Source organism: Caretta caretta, chromosome 9 (genome assembly GCF_965140235.1).
Source record: "Caretta caretta isolate rCarCar2 chromosome 9, rCarCar1.hap1, whole genome shotgun sequence".
NCBI classification, from domain to species: Eukaryota; Metazoa; Chordata; order Testudines; family Cheloniidae; genus Caretta; species Caretta caretta.
Window position 1 is genome coordinate 35,958,963 of NC_134214.1, and position 15,094 is coordinate 35,974,056.

The following is a 15,094-nucleotide window of genomic DNA, read 5'->3' on the forward strand; positions in this document are numbered from 1 at the left end:
ATCACAATGTAATGGTCATCCCCTCAACATAGCCCCAAAAGTAGGCTAACACCGCCCAAAAAGTGGGTTTTGCTGGCCAACATGGCCTCCTCTAGCAGGATGCAAATTGTAATGTAATATTCCCCACCACCACACTGAAAATCCAGAGGTAGGGCATTGGCAATCCCACTGGCTGCTTTTCCCAGCTGACTCCTCCATGAGATGCAGGAGACCAGAGAAGTGTAATTTACCCCTTCATGTGTCAGCTTCAATGGATCTGGATCTTCAACTAAAATGTGTACCACTATGTGTTTTCTCTCTGGATTACTGCAATGCACTTGGCACAGAGCTACCCTCTCAAACCAGTCAGAAATGGTAGCTAAAGCAGAATGCAGCTGAAGACAAGCAGTCTTGCAGAGAGCATGTTATACCACCTGGGATCTGCACTGGCAAGTTCTGGGTGAAGCTCAAAGTGTTGATTTTGATCTTTAACATCTTAGGTGATTTGGATCGCACCTATTTGAAAGACTGTCTCTCTTCATGGCAGTTCAGATCATCTCAGGTGCGTGAGCTGGTGGCCCCATCTGGGTATAAAAGGAACTGGGCTGCAGGCAGAGCGTTCTCAGAGAGGGGTCCTGGGTTTCTCCCACTTTTCCACCAGAGCCTAGATTTGAGGGCCTTCAGGACGTGCTGCCAGATGTACCTTTATTCCTAGGCTTTCCCAGGGTAAGAGGAGAGATGATTGGGGGAATGGACTAGGATGGGAGGGAAGGATTGTTTGACAGGCTGGGTTAGGAAGAGTTGGGCAGAGGTCAGGGAAAGTTAAGCACTGTTACATTTTATAAGATTATAACAAGTTGCGAGAGTAACCTACTTGTGGCACTCTTGACCTTTTGAGTTGGTTTTTAGTTTTTGTACAGTGCCTACAGGATGGGAGGGTGCTTTAGAAATGTACATTAGCTATATAAATATATCCAAAATATTCCTCTGCTCTACTGAAGCCTTTTCCCCTCTCAGTAAACAATATGCTGTTATTACTCGAGTATGTTTAGGCAAGAGCCCTTAGATACTTATGCTGTTCTGAAACCTCTTGAATATAATGCCAATCTAGAATAGCAGCTGCACTTCTATAATTTTCCTCTAATAATTTGACATTTATCAGACGGAGGCACAGTCTTGTGCAGAAGCAACATTACAGCCCGCTCCTTAATCAGCTGGGACAAGGGTCTGAATGGCCCTATGATAATGACACCCTTTCACAAATACATCATCTTTGTTCATGGCTGCATGCTTCCATTTGTGCCAGGTTGCTGGATCTATGTCTGGATGGACACAGTGGTAAATGAGTGCTGCTGTCCTTGCTGGTGCTCAGTGATGTACCATTGAATAAGGGGATAGTGTTTAGTCAGTCGCATAGATTCAGCAGAGAATAATTCATCCAATAAACCTTTTATCCTGAATGTACAGGGTGTCAGAGGATTATTAAGCTTCTGATGAGTTGGAAAAGAGAGACAGGGCGAAAACATTAACCTCCTTCGGTAAATAATTGCACCTCACACTGGCAGGACGTGTTTCATAGAAATTGGGTGACAAATTTTTGTTTCATAGAAATTGGGTAACAAAATTCAGCAAATTGTGAGGGAGTCTAGAAAATTGGTTAGGTCATGGAGACCTGGACTCTTTAAATACATACCATAGGGAAAAAGAGTTGTGTTTGAAATAATGGCACTAAAAACATGGATGAGTTAGAAAAACAAATGCTTTTTGGGAAGAACTAAATTCCACTGAGCTTAATTGAAACTACAGAAACAAGCTGGAGAAGAAGACAACAGAGTTGATTCTCCACTGCCCTGTACCCTGTATGATCATTTACACTCTTTCAAAATAGATGTAAAAATGCTACCAAATCCTAATGGCAGCATTTAACACCTACTTTGCGGAGATGGTAATGGCTCTATAAGGCAATAGAGAATTTGGACCAGAGAAACCCAGCTAAGAATAGTTAGTGAAAAACTGCAGACACACAACTCTGTTAGTAGGATATTGATTGACAAAAAAGTATACCAATGAAACACCAGGCCGACTATTTGTCAGTTATTTATGTTAATGGCTGGTCAGGGTTCCTAAGGTTAGGTCACTGATACCTAGCAATTTTTCCAGAGTAGATTAACCCTTTGATGGCACACATACTTTACAGCTGTGCCTTGCTGCTGTCTACTGACTCATAATTCAGTTGTGCCATGCTCTAAAAGTGATATCATGGTAAACTGTGTGATCCACCACATTCAAGGCCTAGATATCCAACCTTGCATTAATTGAAAGTTTGCCTCATTGTCTATCAGCTCCCACATGCACCTTTATAGAGGCTACTTCAACGAGTCACAGTAAAGTTTGTGTTGAACACAATCTCTTGCTTAGAACTATTTCTGAACAAATGGAAATTTAATGTTCAACAGTTTAAGTTTTGGTGACATTTCTCCCCTCCCCCCCTCCCCAAAGACCTGGCTACAAGGCCAAGACCACGGTATTATAAATTAGGAGTAAATGGGCTGTTCTTCCAAACCTCCAAGCCAAGAGCAGTCAGGCAAACCTACCTTTGTGTCCCCTTACTGACCAAACTTGGGAAACAAGCTGTTATTTAGAGACTTGGTAAATAAAAGAACTTTACATCTAAACTCGAGCTGTGAGAGAAGAGTGAATCAAGAGTCCCAGCGAGACACAGGCAATATATCTAGAAAGCTACACCAATGCCTAATAGTTCCACAGTAGTTCCTAAATGATGCACAACATGCTGCTAGGTGAAGAGAAATACCCCTTAGGATTTTAAAGTTGGTTTAAAAACAAATAACTACACGCATTTACTGCACCATTGCTTAAGAAATATTTACTTCAGTGGCTTCCTTTTATTAGTCCCTAAAATTTACCATTTATCTTCCAGGCCACCTGATTCATTAGATGAAACTTAACAAAAAACACTTATTTTCAGTCCTTCACCACTATTCCTCCCAAAGAAAAGGGCACTTCACATATTCCACTAATGCCTTTAAAATAAAGAAAAGGCCCAGCATGCAGCAGTAGCCAGTGGAGTGAGTGGATACTGAGCTGTATCATGACAGGTGTTATATTAACCTGAGGCAGGTCAGTTGGCTAGGCTCAGGAAACAGAGTTCAGTCTCTTTGTAAGGACTCCTGTGTGTCACATCTCTATCACAAGGTGTGGACCTTGCTCCTCCCTCTCCCACTTCCTGACACAAGAGAAGGTTTCTGCCATAAAACAGTTGGCCCATCTGTGAGGATCTCCCAGGAAAAATCTAGTCAACAAAGATTTAACCCTGTGGATAAATGATTAATTTATCTCTTCCCTTTGAATGTATTGATTCATTTGTCACAGGGTTTAAAAACATATTTGGGGAAAGGAGAATTAAAATAAAATAAAATTTAAAAAAAACTTAACTAAACCAAAAGGCTGAGTCAGCTCCAACATAAAGGAAAATAGGGAAGATTCTCATTACCCAATCCTTTCATTGTTGTTATCAATTATTTGTATTATAGAGCCTTCAAATTCCATCCAAGACCAGGGCCTCCTGGCACTAGGCAATTACAGATACATAGTATGAGGTATGAAAAGAGGTTGCAATCTAAACAGACAATACACATAAGGAGTAGCAGAAATGAGATAGTATTGTTCAATTTTATAGCTGGGGAACTGAGACACAAAGAAAGGAAAGTCCTAGTCTTGTAAAGACTAACCCACATGGTTAACTATAAGAATGTAAGAAGTTTCATTGTCTTCAACTTAGGGTATAGCGATTCTTCTATCTGGAGGTGTAATTTTTGCAACTCAGGAGATAGCCAAGTTATCTCTGAATGAGCTCGCACACTAAAAAGACATTGTAGCCATGGTGGTGCGAGTGGTGGGAAGGGCTAGCTGCCCTGCATACGTAACCATCCAAGATTCTAGGTACATAGGGTGGCTCCTCCCTCCTCTTGCGTTGCCATGGCTACACTCTGTCTTTTTTAGTAGACACATTATAATCATTATTAATTTTTGTATCATTTTTATTGGTGTAAAACTTAGTCAAATATCATTGCAGGATTTCAGTCATTCTATCAAAGGGCCAACCAAGCTAACCCAAACATGAATCCCCATGTTGTTGATTCTAAATCCAGGGTCAGAGAAGTGTGGGAAAAGTTTTCTTACCTTGATTTTGCTGCACATATGCTGCCCCCTGCCACCTCCCATAAAGATGTATTGTGAAATCAGTGTAGAGCTGAGTTCACTGTTCCTGTGTCTTCTCCATGTACTTTCACATGGCAGCATGCAAGGATAGCAGCAGGGAGTGTACAGAGCATGGAAATGCAGAGCCCTGACTCTTAACTGGAGATAGGGGAATTGTTTAGAAAAAATAGAATGTTCATCCAAACAAAACTTCTCAGAATTTTTGTAAAAATATCAGACCTTTTGAAACCCTTTTAACATTATTATATGTCTCTGCACTATCTGGTTCAGGCTAGGACTGGAAAGAGAAATATCTGCATCCCAGGAGTGAGAATGAATTCATGGAAGTCTCAAGAGAGACATACTATCCCAATGCAATTTGCAGATCAGTTCTGAGATTCTGAGAAGGATCCCGATTTAGGGTAATTGGACTGGGAGTCAAGAAATTTGGGCACTGCTCCCAGCTCTGCCATTGATTTACTGTGGCCTGAGGCAAGTCCATTAAACTATACCTGAATTTTCCCATCTATAAATGGATATAATTATAGTTAACTTACGTTGTAAAGTACTTCAGAGTCTGTGCAAGAAACATACTTTATAAATGCTAAGTATAGTGTCACTAAATATTATCATAGAAAAACAAACCTGTTGATAGTCCACCATTATTCCTGATTTCTGTGCACATCTTCACGTGGAAAGATAGCCTAGAAGCAGGAGAGGAAGTGGTGAAGGGAAAAAAGGAAAAATAAATGGGAGAGGAAGGGGATAGGGCAGAGAGAAAGTAAGGGGGTGAATAACAATTGTAATATATGAAATATACAGAGCAAATTTGATCCCAAAGCACATCCGAAAAAAGAAAAGAATTGGACAGAAAAGTAAAGAGAGAAAGGGAGAGAAGGAAATGAAAAAAAAATGCTCCACAAATGAAGAGAAGAATCAGTTGTCACAGAGAGAAAAATCTCAATTTAAAGGTGACAGGTGTGTAATTTTGTTTTAAAGGGAAAGCTAGCCCATAAAAGAGATGTTTTTAGGTTTAAAAAGTAATTGCCAGATGTTTTCATTCATGCCTTTGAGCAGTGTTTCTTTTCAGTTCTCTAGTTTTTGTAAATTTTATTTAGCTTCATGCTGTTTCATTGCCGACACTCTGTCAGCTATCACTGTAGTACTGAGTAATGTTGGCCCATCACCGCTCTATTAGCTATTCAATTTTTTGCCTTGCTGGGGGCAGGTTACTTATTATTAAGCAAGACAGACTATGTATGTCTGACTATGTGGCCACTTTGGTGACAGGCTAAAGTAACCCAGACTGATTTGCAAGAGAGAGGTGACCAGTTCTCTACCCAAGGTTATAGAGATCATTTTTAAAACACAAAAGCAATGTACAGAGGGCATGGGGGTTACTTTGAGGTGGGAGAGAGTGGAGATACTCCACTATATGGGCCCAAGTCATTGAGTCCACCCCCAAGAGCTGGGGTAGAGGGAGCTAACGAAACTTCAGTATAGCAGTTATGGCCACTTAGTAGCTCTGTTGCCCAACTGCAACCTGAAAGCAGAGAAATGGCTTATCCTGGGGTCCTGCATATGGCTCTCGAAGCAAAAATTGCTTCTTTAGATCTTCTGCCTCCGGGGTGTGCTCCAGTTCCTGTAGAAATCAATGGAAACACTTTTGTTGGATCAGGCACTTTGCATAAAGCAAAGCTGAAATGACAAACACGGATACTTTCCTCCGGCATACTAAGTGTATCACTCATTATTACCATAAACTTTTAGAATCTTGATTAGAATGATTTTTTGTTTAAAATGAACCACTACTTTACCAAGGACACTCCTTTTGCCAGTTTAAAATCTGGAGGGAGCGATGGGCCAACAAAGAAGTGCTAGTTCTTGTTCCTTGTAATATGTCTTTGACAGCAACTATTTTAATATCAAGCCATACCCTTATAGTGGCTTCACCAGATCTTTGGTTGGGGATGGGAGCAGAAAGGATAGGGCCTACCCCCTCATGAAATGAGCAGTTCCCAAATCCTGCAGAACCCCATATCTCATTATAGCCAAACCCAAACATTTAAAAATCACGAGTCAGGCTCTCCAGATATCATGAGAGTGGCTTAAAAATTAAAAGAGTTTTTAAAATCAAAGTTGAATTCTTTTTATTTGTTTTCTGGTTTGAAAGCCTTTCGGTTCATATTTTCAAGCTTTTCTTTGCAACCATGAGGTCTAGAACTCTTTTTTTTTTTAACTGAAATGGGAGATACTGTCAATCACAGAACTGCAGGATCTGGAGCTTTAACAAAATATTGCAAGAATTGGCAATACTGGAAGACCAGGGTCATTCATACAGAGGCCATGTAGTTCTGTACCAGCTTTGGAGCACAGAGGACTGGCCATCCCCAACATCTTCATGGCATGGCCCGCCTGCCCACTACAGTCACCATGGAATTCCCCTGCAGAGGCTCTGTTTCACATTCAATAGATCCTGAAGTTGACAACAGGCTGGGATCACTTGGGGCTGCATTGACTTTTAAGCAGATTCCTTACACTGTTGATCGGAACATGATGCATATTTGCCCTGCCTCACTTGTGGATTCTGCAGACCATTGTAGTGCCATCAAGGTGACACTCCTCCTTCCACTCAGAAAGGGGGAGATCAGGAGATGAGGAATTTTTCCGCTTGCAGATTCATTGGGCAAGTTCTGGCCCTTGGCTCGGAAGAATATTGCTCTAGTGATCCCTCAAGTTGAGAATGAAACTAATGGCATTCACGTAACCAGGCCTAACCAGAGAGTATTAAAATGATCAATTAATTGCTCCCTACTAAAAAATTTCATCAGAATAAATATAAAAGCCCATGATTTCACTTTTCCTCAAGAGAGTGTCGAATGCAAATCCTAATAAACAAGCAGTTTTAAATTATATACCAAACAAACAGAAATAAAAGGCAGGATATTTTAAACTATTGCTTTTATTATAATTCCACTGGAGCACAAATAAATAAGCACTAAATTATTGTAAAATATTGTCAATGCACTAAAGAAAGCAGAATCTCCAAACAACATCTTATTACTTCAGAAGTATCAAAGTACAGTTAATTACATCTTACTTAAAAAAATCAAGTACAAAAATGAAAAGAAAATTATTATGTATTTATACTGTGTATATAGAAATGGCTAATAATATATGATTACAGTTATCCTCTAGCTACTCCTTACTCCTACACAATTTCAGGCACATACCTGACATTTCTAACAAAATATGAAAAAAAAAAGCAATATGACATTCAGTTTTAAGATATCGGTAAACATATTACATTGGAATGAACACAGAATGGTTTCTTCTTCTTTAAAAACCCTGTAATTTAAAAACATAATGCCATAGTCCACTAAAAGAAAAATACCATTTTATACCATTAATTTAATTTAATTTGTTAAAAAGAGCAATAAAAGTAAGCATACATTTGCTAATATACGTAAACACATTTTTAGTGCAAGAATAACGAGACCTGTGACTTTACTGTGCTTTCTTGAAATCACAGTGCACTTTTCACAAATTGCTACACTATAATGTTTAACTTTAGGAATTTAAAGCAAAGTAAGTGCATACCAAACAATTTCATATATACAGTCTCCATAAGTGTGTGTAGATATGTGGCCTGTATGTATATTCAGATTGCATATTTATATAACTGCAGCTTTAATGAGCACATGTTGCTAAATACGATCATTCACCCTGTGATATAGAAACTGCTGAGACAATAGGGAATGTAGAAAATGTTTAGACACCATTTTGATGGTACGTTCTCTGCAGTGAATATTCACCTTTTATTCTCAGGCTGTGCACTCTGCCTAATGATAATGTTGTCAAATGGTCAGAGCATAAGACAGGGACCTTATCCTAGCTCTGGCTTTGATTGGCTTTGGCAAGTCACTCAGCATCTCTGCCTCAATCTCACTTTCTATAAAATAAAATGTATCCTTCCTCACATAGGTGTGTGGTTTAATTCACGTTTGTAAAGTGCTTTGAAGATAAGTGCTAAGTTCTATTTTAATTTTTCATGTGGCGTCAAACAATAATAAATATAAGCTATTGTTTGCATGGGATACAATGGTGGTCTGCAAGCATTTGGGCTAATTAACGGATGATGACTATGGTGCTGAACTATATAAGCAAAGCACTAAGTGGTTTTTGTGGTAGTTTAAATGGTCAAGCAAATCTATTTATGACCAGAATGCTTCAGTACCATGATAATTATTCCTATAATATGTCAATATGAAAAGGATACTGTACAAAAACTTGAACGATTGTATATAAAATTGTTTATTCTCTCCCAAAGGTTTGTATTGTTGCCTCTTTTGAAGGTTTTTCAAGATGTTCCCATTGGAGGCATGAATGTCAGTGATGAACAACTGCTCTTGGGGAATACTTCCAAAGGGAATATTAAAGTTTTTAAAATGACTAATTGCTTAAGGAAATGTGTACAAGAAGTATCATGACTGAACACATACACACAGAAAGATTTGGTGCAGTTTGTGAAAGGGACCAAGTGAAAAAAAATCTCACATTGATTATATGAAAGTCTTCTCTTGGCATATAATCACCCATAACAAGGAAGATAATGCATTTCACCATTCTAAACATTTTCTGAGTAATGAACCTGTTATCTCAACATATTCCGCATGACTAGCAAGTCATTCTCTTTCCAGCAGATTTTGGAGCATTGCAAGATCTCTTGAGTTTTTCTTCTGCCATTTTCTTTCTTTTATGAAAAAAATGAGTAGGCAGAATATACAATTGGTGCCTTTTGGGTACAAGATTTATTTAAAGATTCCTTCACAATTTGTGGTTTTTATGTTTTCTGTCTTTTGGATTGTGGGGGCTTCTTTAAATTTTCATCTAAATTTTGTACCCATTTCAGCCTCTGTATATCCAACAACACACACACATTTCATATATACAGTATGTATATAGATGAGAGTGTGTATGTGTGCATATATGCACCTATACATATACACACACATTATAGCATAATGCTAATATACATACACACATATGAACACACACTTTTGTTTATCTTATACAGAAATCCTCAATTTGGACATCAAAATATACATTAGTTAATTAGTTATAAAATATTTAAAAACTTTATTATTATTTCAGAGACTGGAAAGAAACTACTACTGATAAAGCGTTACTCAAACTTTAGTAATATAGATTACAAAAAAACCCTACTAAAATTGGTCATTTTTGGTTTTTTTGATCAGCAGTGATGCCCAGGGCATTGCTGCAATATAGTTTCAAAGAAAAGCCAATATGACAATAAGTTCAAACAACACATTTTTTCTTCTCAGAGAATATAATTTTAAAGGACTATTAAAGAGGAATTTTCATGCTGCCAAATTTCAGAAGCATCGATAGAACTTTAAATATACAAAATATATGTGATAGCATCATTTTATCACTCCATGGCAATACGGATATTGTTCACCCTAAAGCGTTTCTTTTGGAAGATATTTTAATGCACAGCTCTCACCCTCATATGCAATATAAGCCATCTCTTTCTCCTGTTAAAACCAAGAGGTCATAATTCTTTGGTCATGACATAGCATTCTCTCAGGATGGGTGTGATGTCACAGAGGACTATGACCCAATTATCTGATCAGCCAGGAACAGGAAATGGTTACGTGAGAGAAAGGTGCTCTGTGGGTCTGATCCAAAGCCAAGTGAAGCCAATGGGAGTCTTTCCATTGATGTCAATGGAGTTTGGGTCAGGCCTTTTTAAATAATGCTTTCCAATTTGATACAGACCCAACTAGGGATGTTTGGGGTACTTAAAAATAATGTAAACAGATTTTGTTACCTTTACTTTCTGGACCAAAGACAAATATGGACAGGAATCATGGGTGCATTGCCACTGTTTTAACCTGCTAAACAATGGGTTAACTCATTATCATGTGATGTACAGTTCTTAGTCACAGTGAACCATGGTCTCCTCTAGTCAGCAGAATAAAAGAAGGAAGAGCCTTTAGACCTTTCTGCAGTAAATTTTGTTTACTTGGTTAGCCAAATGTAGCCTAGGAACTATCACTGGAGACTTTAATAACAGATTGACATAAAAAGAAGGGCAATTTATAATAGTAAATTTACCAAAAATCTGATGCAGAACAACTCTTTTTTAATGCAATTTGGACATCCAAATTAAGCATTTTTATTTGCATTGTTTACAGTTTTTACTACTTCCTGCCAAAACCTTTCCCAGAAGAACAAAAGCAACGGATGTCTCTAATGAATATGACTCTAGTGAACTTCTACAGCCCTAGCACCAGGTTGATTTGTACATTGTACTTGTTAAACAAAAGTACAACCACATGCTTTTGTACAGAGGCCAAATTTAGGCAGGTAAGATCATTAAAAATGACAACAACAAAAAAGAGCATTAGGATACCACATATAAAATAGTTAATAAAACAATATAACAGTAATTATATTATATAGTAAAATTCTTCATAAATTTTTGAATTATATATTTTAAACAGTGTATTAGTTCAGGTGTTTTCAATAGATTGGCAAAATATTTACATTTCAATATCTTCTGGATCCAAAAAAATCCTTAATAAATATGCATGCCTTAATCAGCTGGAAATCTATACTTTTCCTTTAAATTGACAGGTGAGCACCACATTGGTATGTTTTTCACTAGGTAGTTCGTCACCTGCAGATTAAGTTTTATGTCACAGGCATTGCCTTATTAAGAAAGGAGGCTACTTGTGCATCTTACAACATTGTGGTGATGGCATCAGCAACAGTCTGGTCATATCGCTGTGTCCCAGAAAACAGTTTGTTGTTTGGAATAAGGAGGAGGGCTGTATTTCTTGGTCCCAGTGTTCTTCTTCCAACTCGGCAAAATGGGCATGCTGTCCTGTTTGCAAAGTCCTTTCTCTGATTTCTGTCGAGCCTTTATTTCTTTGCACAAACAACGCTTTTTCTCAATCATTTCCAGCATTGTATGGTCCCCATGCAACCACTGCATACATGTCACCTATCAAAAAATAATGCATACAAATAACTGCTTAGCCATAGATTATATTTAGAGTGTTGGCTCCTTGTGGTTACCATGATGTTTGTGAAGCATTATCCATGATTTTATGAACACAAAATCCTTATGCACTAAAAGGAATAAACACAAAAATCTACTTATATATACTAGACAAAGACATAAAGGGAAAATAAAAATAATCCTTGTTAACATTGCAAGCCTAATGCAAGCTAATAAGGTAACTGTTTTTGCCAAATGACGGCTGTTTATTTCTGGATTTTAAATAATATAGATCTTTAAAAGGCACATGGATCTTACCAATATCCTGCAGTGTTGAAGGTAAAAATTCTATCCACTCAAAACCATGTTTTATGATGCCTGCCAAATCCAATTTGTCACATTAGAACTGTGGTGTTAATATAAATATAAAGCTAAATACGTTTGGGATTTTTTGTATGATTTAATGAATCCTATTCCAGTCAGATGGTTTAACCTATGCTGTTCTTTGAAGTGTTTCATTAACAAAAAAGCAGAAAGTTGTTTTAAATCTGAACATCTTCATTCATTCACTCTATTGCAAACTATGGTCCTGATCCAGCAAAGCAGTTAAGCATTTGCTTAGTTAAAAGCATATGGGTCATCCTGCTGAAGTCAGGGGAAATAGCTTCTTATCAGTTCAGTGGGGCGACTCATAAATATCGTATGAAGTGCATCACTGGATTGGGGCCTAAACAGCTAACTTTCAAATGTGTCAGTAAATGGATCAATGGATTTTGAGCATATCCTTGCTGTACATCTGCTTGTGTGCACAGATCAGGTAACTCTGCTTTTAGCAAACTTGATGTGCATATAAAAGTGCTGGTTTGTGTGTCAAGATGTGTATTTTGCCTATGCCTTTAACCGCACAGTTGCCCTTGTATAACTGTGAGGCTAAATTTGGAGGCACAGTTTTCATGGCTCTTCTGAACTTGTAGTGAAAATGTATATACTGTAAACTAATATGGAGAATACGTTTTAAGTTTCACAAGAAATGTTTGTTTACAATTAACTTTATACAGGTAAACATAATCTATGGGCATTCTTTCACCTCCAGGTATGGCAAACAACAGTTTAGAAAAGCACAAAGGCCCTGGTCATTGTTGAAGTCAATGGAGAACCTTCCATTGATATCAATGGGCAATTGTTAATTTGAAATCTACTCAGTAAAAAAGAGAGAGGGAGAGAGAAAGAATAAAAAAAATTGGCACTGCACCTGCCCCTGAGTTCACAAAACAGGAGAAAATGAGTAACCAAGCAGGCAGACCTAGCAGAAATATTAATTATGCACACAGTGATCTCAGTCGCACAAAATAGACAAATTGAAAAAAACAGAAACCCATATATTTTGCTTACAAATGACTTTCAATAAGAGTATTGTTACTTGCAATGCTGGTTTTCAGACAAAACCATGTTCCTTTAAACTGACACAACAAATTCTTCACCTTGACTTCCGTTTAGGATAGGATTTTGTGCAGTACTGTTTTTGGAAGAGCTGATGACAGTGTAATCCTAAACCAGATTAGATATGAGATGTGGTATGGAACATTCTTGCTAACCTAGAATAATGCAGGTAACATATGTACAGCATACCTTTCCTGAACTGAATGAAGTTAAAAGTCAACTAGGAGCCTGATCTCCTTTGCAATTTCTATTTGAGGGTTTGGCTCTCACTTTAGGCGTGTTGTGTCATTTACGACAGACTCCATATGGCAGATGTCATGGTGAGTCAACAAAGTTATTAGACTTGTTATGAGCGCTTTGGGCCTGATCTAAAGCTTGTTGAAGTCAGTGGAGAGATTCCCATTGGCTTCAATGGACTTTGGATCCGAACCCGTGTGACTAAGAGTTTTCCTTGCCACTCTGTCCAAGTGCAATATTTTATTACATACACAGTTGTGTCTTCTTTTTTGTTGGATCCCTCAATGTGGCAGGCCAGGCGCATAGTCTGCACACAATTCGTCAAACAGAATATCCAAAATATATGACTGCATACCAGCATCTGGGCAGAGTTTGACCGAACAGACACTTGAGAGTGGATTTCACTTACAGGCATGCGGAAATACCCTTTTTTTTTACCCACCCAGTAAGGGAACAGTGCAAGTTCTAATATGAAATGTATGCCTTATACTATACTCATCAGCTGTAATGCACTGGAAAGCCATCATCAGCACATACCATTACTATCAAGAATAAATTTAATTCATGTTTTCATCCACACACTCGCCCCATTGTGCTCTATTAGAGTTTGCCTAGTTCGATATTTTCTAATGGATTAAGACTTTCACATGCTTTGAAGGAACTGAAGCTGAATCTTTACATCCTAAAAAGTAAAACACCAATTGCAAATCCCTAAAGATGGAAATGGTATTCCAGAATTTGTCTGCATATTAGCAGCCACAAAACAGCTCTGGAATTCCCTGTATCACTGAGCTAAAATAAACTCAAGTACAGAGAATGCAACATTCTTTTGTATTGGTTAGAGCTAGATGAATAGTTCGTAAAGAGCAATTTACTTCATGTCCAATCTATGAGATATCTGAATGCCCTTAACTCACTGAGAGGAGATACTCAGCTTCTTTGATGTTTAGCATGCAAAGGTTTCTCCTCCAGGATAAATGATGTGTATGAAAGCCAAGAAAGAAAAGTTGGTGTCCTCTGTAATCAGCCTTACATCATTATTTGACAAAAGAAACCTGCCTGTAAGCTTTTCTAAAACAAATCTAAATCATACCGGTATCCTTTATTTAAGCAAGATCATTTACCACAAGTTGTGTCATCCCTTGACCAACATATATTTGCAACACATTTAAGGCTTTTGTAAAGAAACACATTGCACAACTTGCATTACGCAACCAAAACCATATGACCAATAATAAAATAATCATATGATAATATTAGACGTGTGTGTGTGTGTGTATACACATCTGAACATATATATTATATATAAAAACATTGTTTATATTAAAAATAAGTCACAGAGATCTGAAACAACTGGGTGGGAAAGAAGAAAAATGGAGAGGTATGGCATTCTGGTTTAGCTTGATTTAGGGCCTAGTTGTCAAAATAAGGCCTCTAATTTTGTGCACATAATCATTTCTATGAGGGCCTCCATTCATGGTAATTTGCATGCACACAACATTTAAGCATGATGCTTAAGTATGTGAATAGTAAAATGTATGGGAGAAATCATGTGCCCAAATGATTGTCTGAACAACATTGTCAGAGCAAAATTGGAAAATGTGGCCTTAGGTGTAAACATTACATTTTAAAAAGGCCAGTCCATTTTGAGGGCCTGATCCTGCACCCATGGAAGTCAATGGGAATTTTGCCATTAATTTATACAGGAGTACGTTCAGCTCCTTATATGACCATATGCCTTTTAGAATGCCCTGAAATAGCAAATTAAAAAAGCCACATATGAAGGTTTTTGAAAATGGGAGAATGAGGATCTCAGCTTGGGACCTTCAACTCCAAATACCATTTCTGAAGGGGGCAAACTATCATGAAAGTTTTGAAAAAGAAATCAGTCTAGTGGTTAAAAAGAAAGGCCTGTGAGCCAAGAGATGTGGGTTCCATTTTAGCTGTGTTATCAGATTTCTGGATGATCTTGGAAAATCAACTAACCTTAGTGCCTCAGTTTTCTCATTTGTAAAAATGTATTGGTATTTACCTCCCAAAGCTGTTGAGACTAACTTCATTAATGTTTGCAAAATGCTATAATAGGGAAATAATAATATATTTTTTTTCAGCTCAGAGAAACCATACTTCCCAATTTTAAACTCTAATGATATTGTTTTGTCGAAATAAATTATAAAACTATGGAGTTAC

At 37.6% G+C, this 15,094-nt stretch overlaps 1 protein-coding gene across 4 annotated transcripts in view; it reads right to left on the bottom strand.

Moving 5' to 3' along the window:
- Positions 1-7,141: 7,141 nt before the first annotated feature.
- The window catches only part of NYAP2 (neuronal tyrosine-phosphorylated phosphoinositide-3-kinase adaptor 2), a 183,826-nt gene continuing 175,873 nt past the window's right edge, over positions 7,142-15,094 (bottom strand). For all 4 annotated transcript variants that reach the window (XM_048864245.2, XM_048864244.2, XM_048864242.2 and 1 more), the window contains one exon: positions 7,142-11,230. In XM_048864245.2, the coding sequence (XP_048720202.1) occupies positions 11,003-11,230 (228 nt within the window). In that variant the 3' untranslated portion in view covers positions 7,142-11,002. The remainder of the gene's footprint in view (positions 11,231-15,094) is intronic.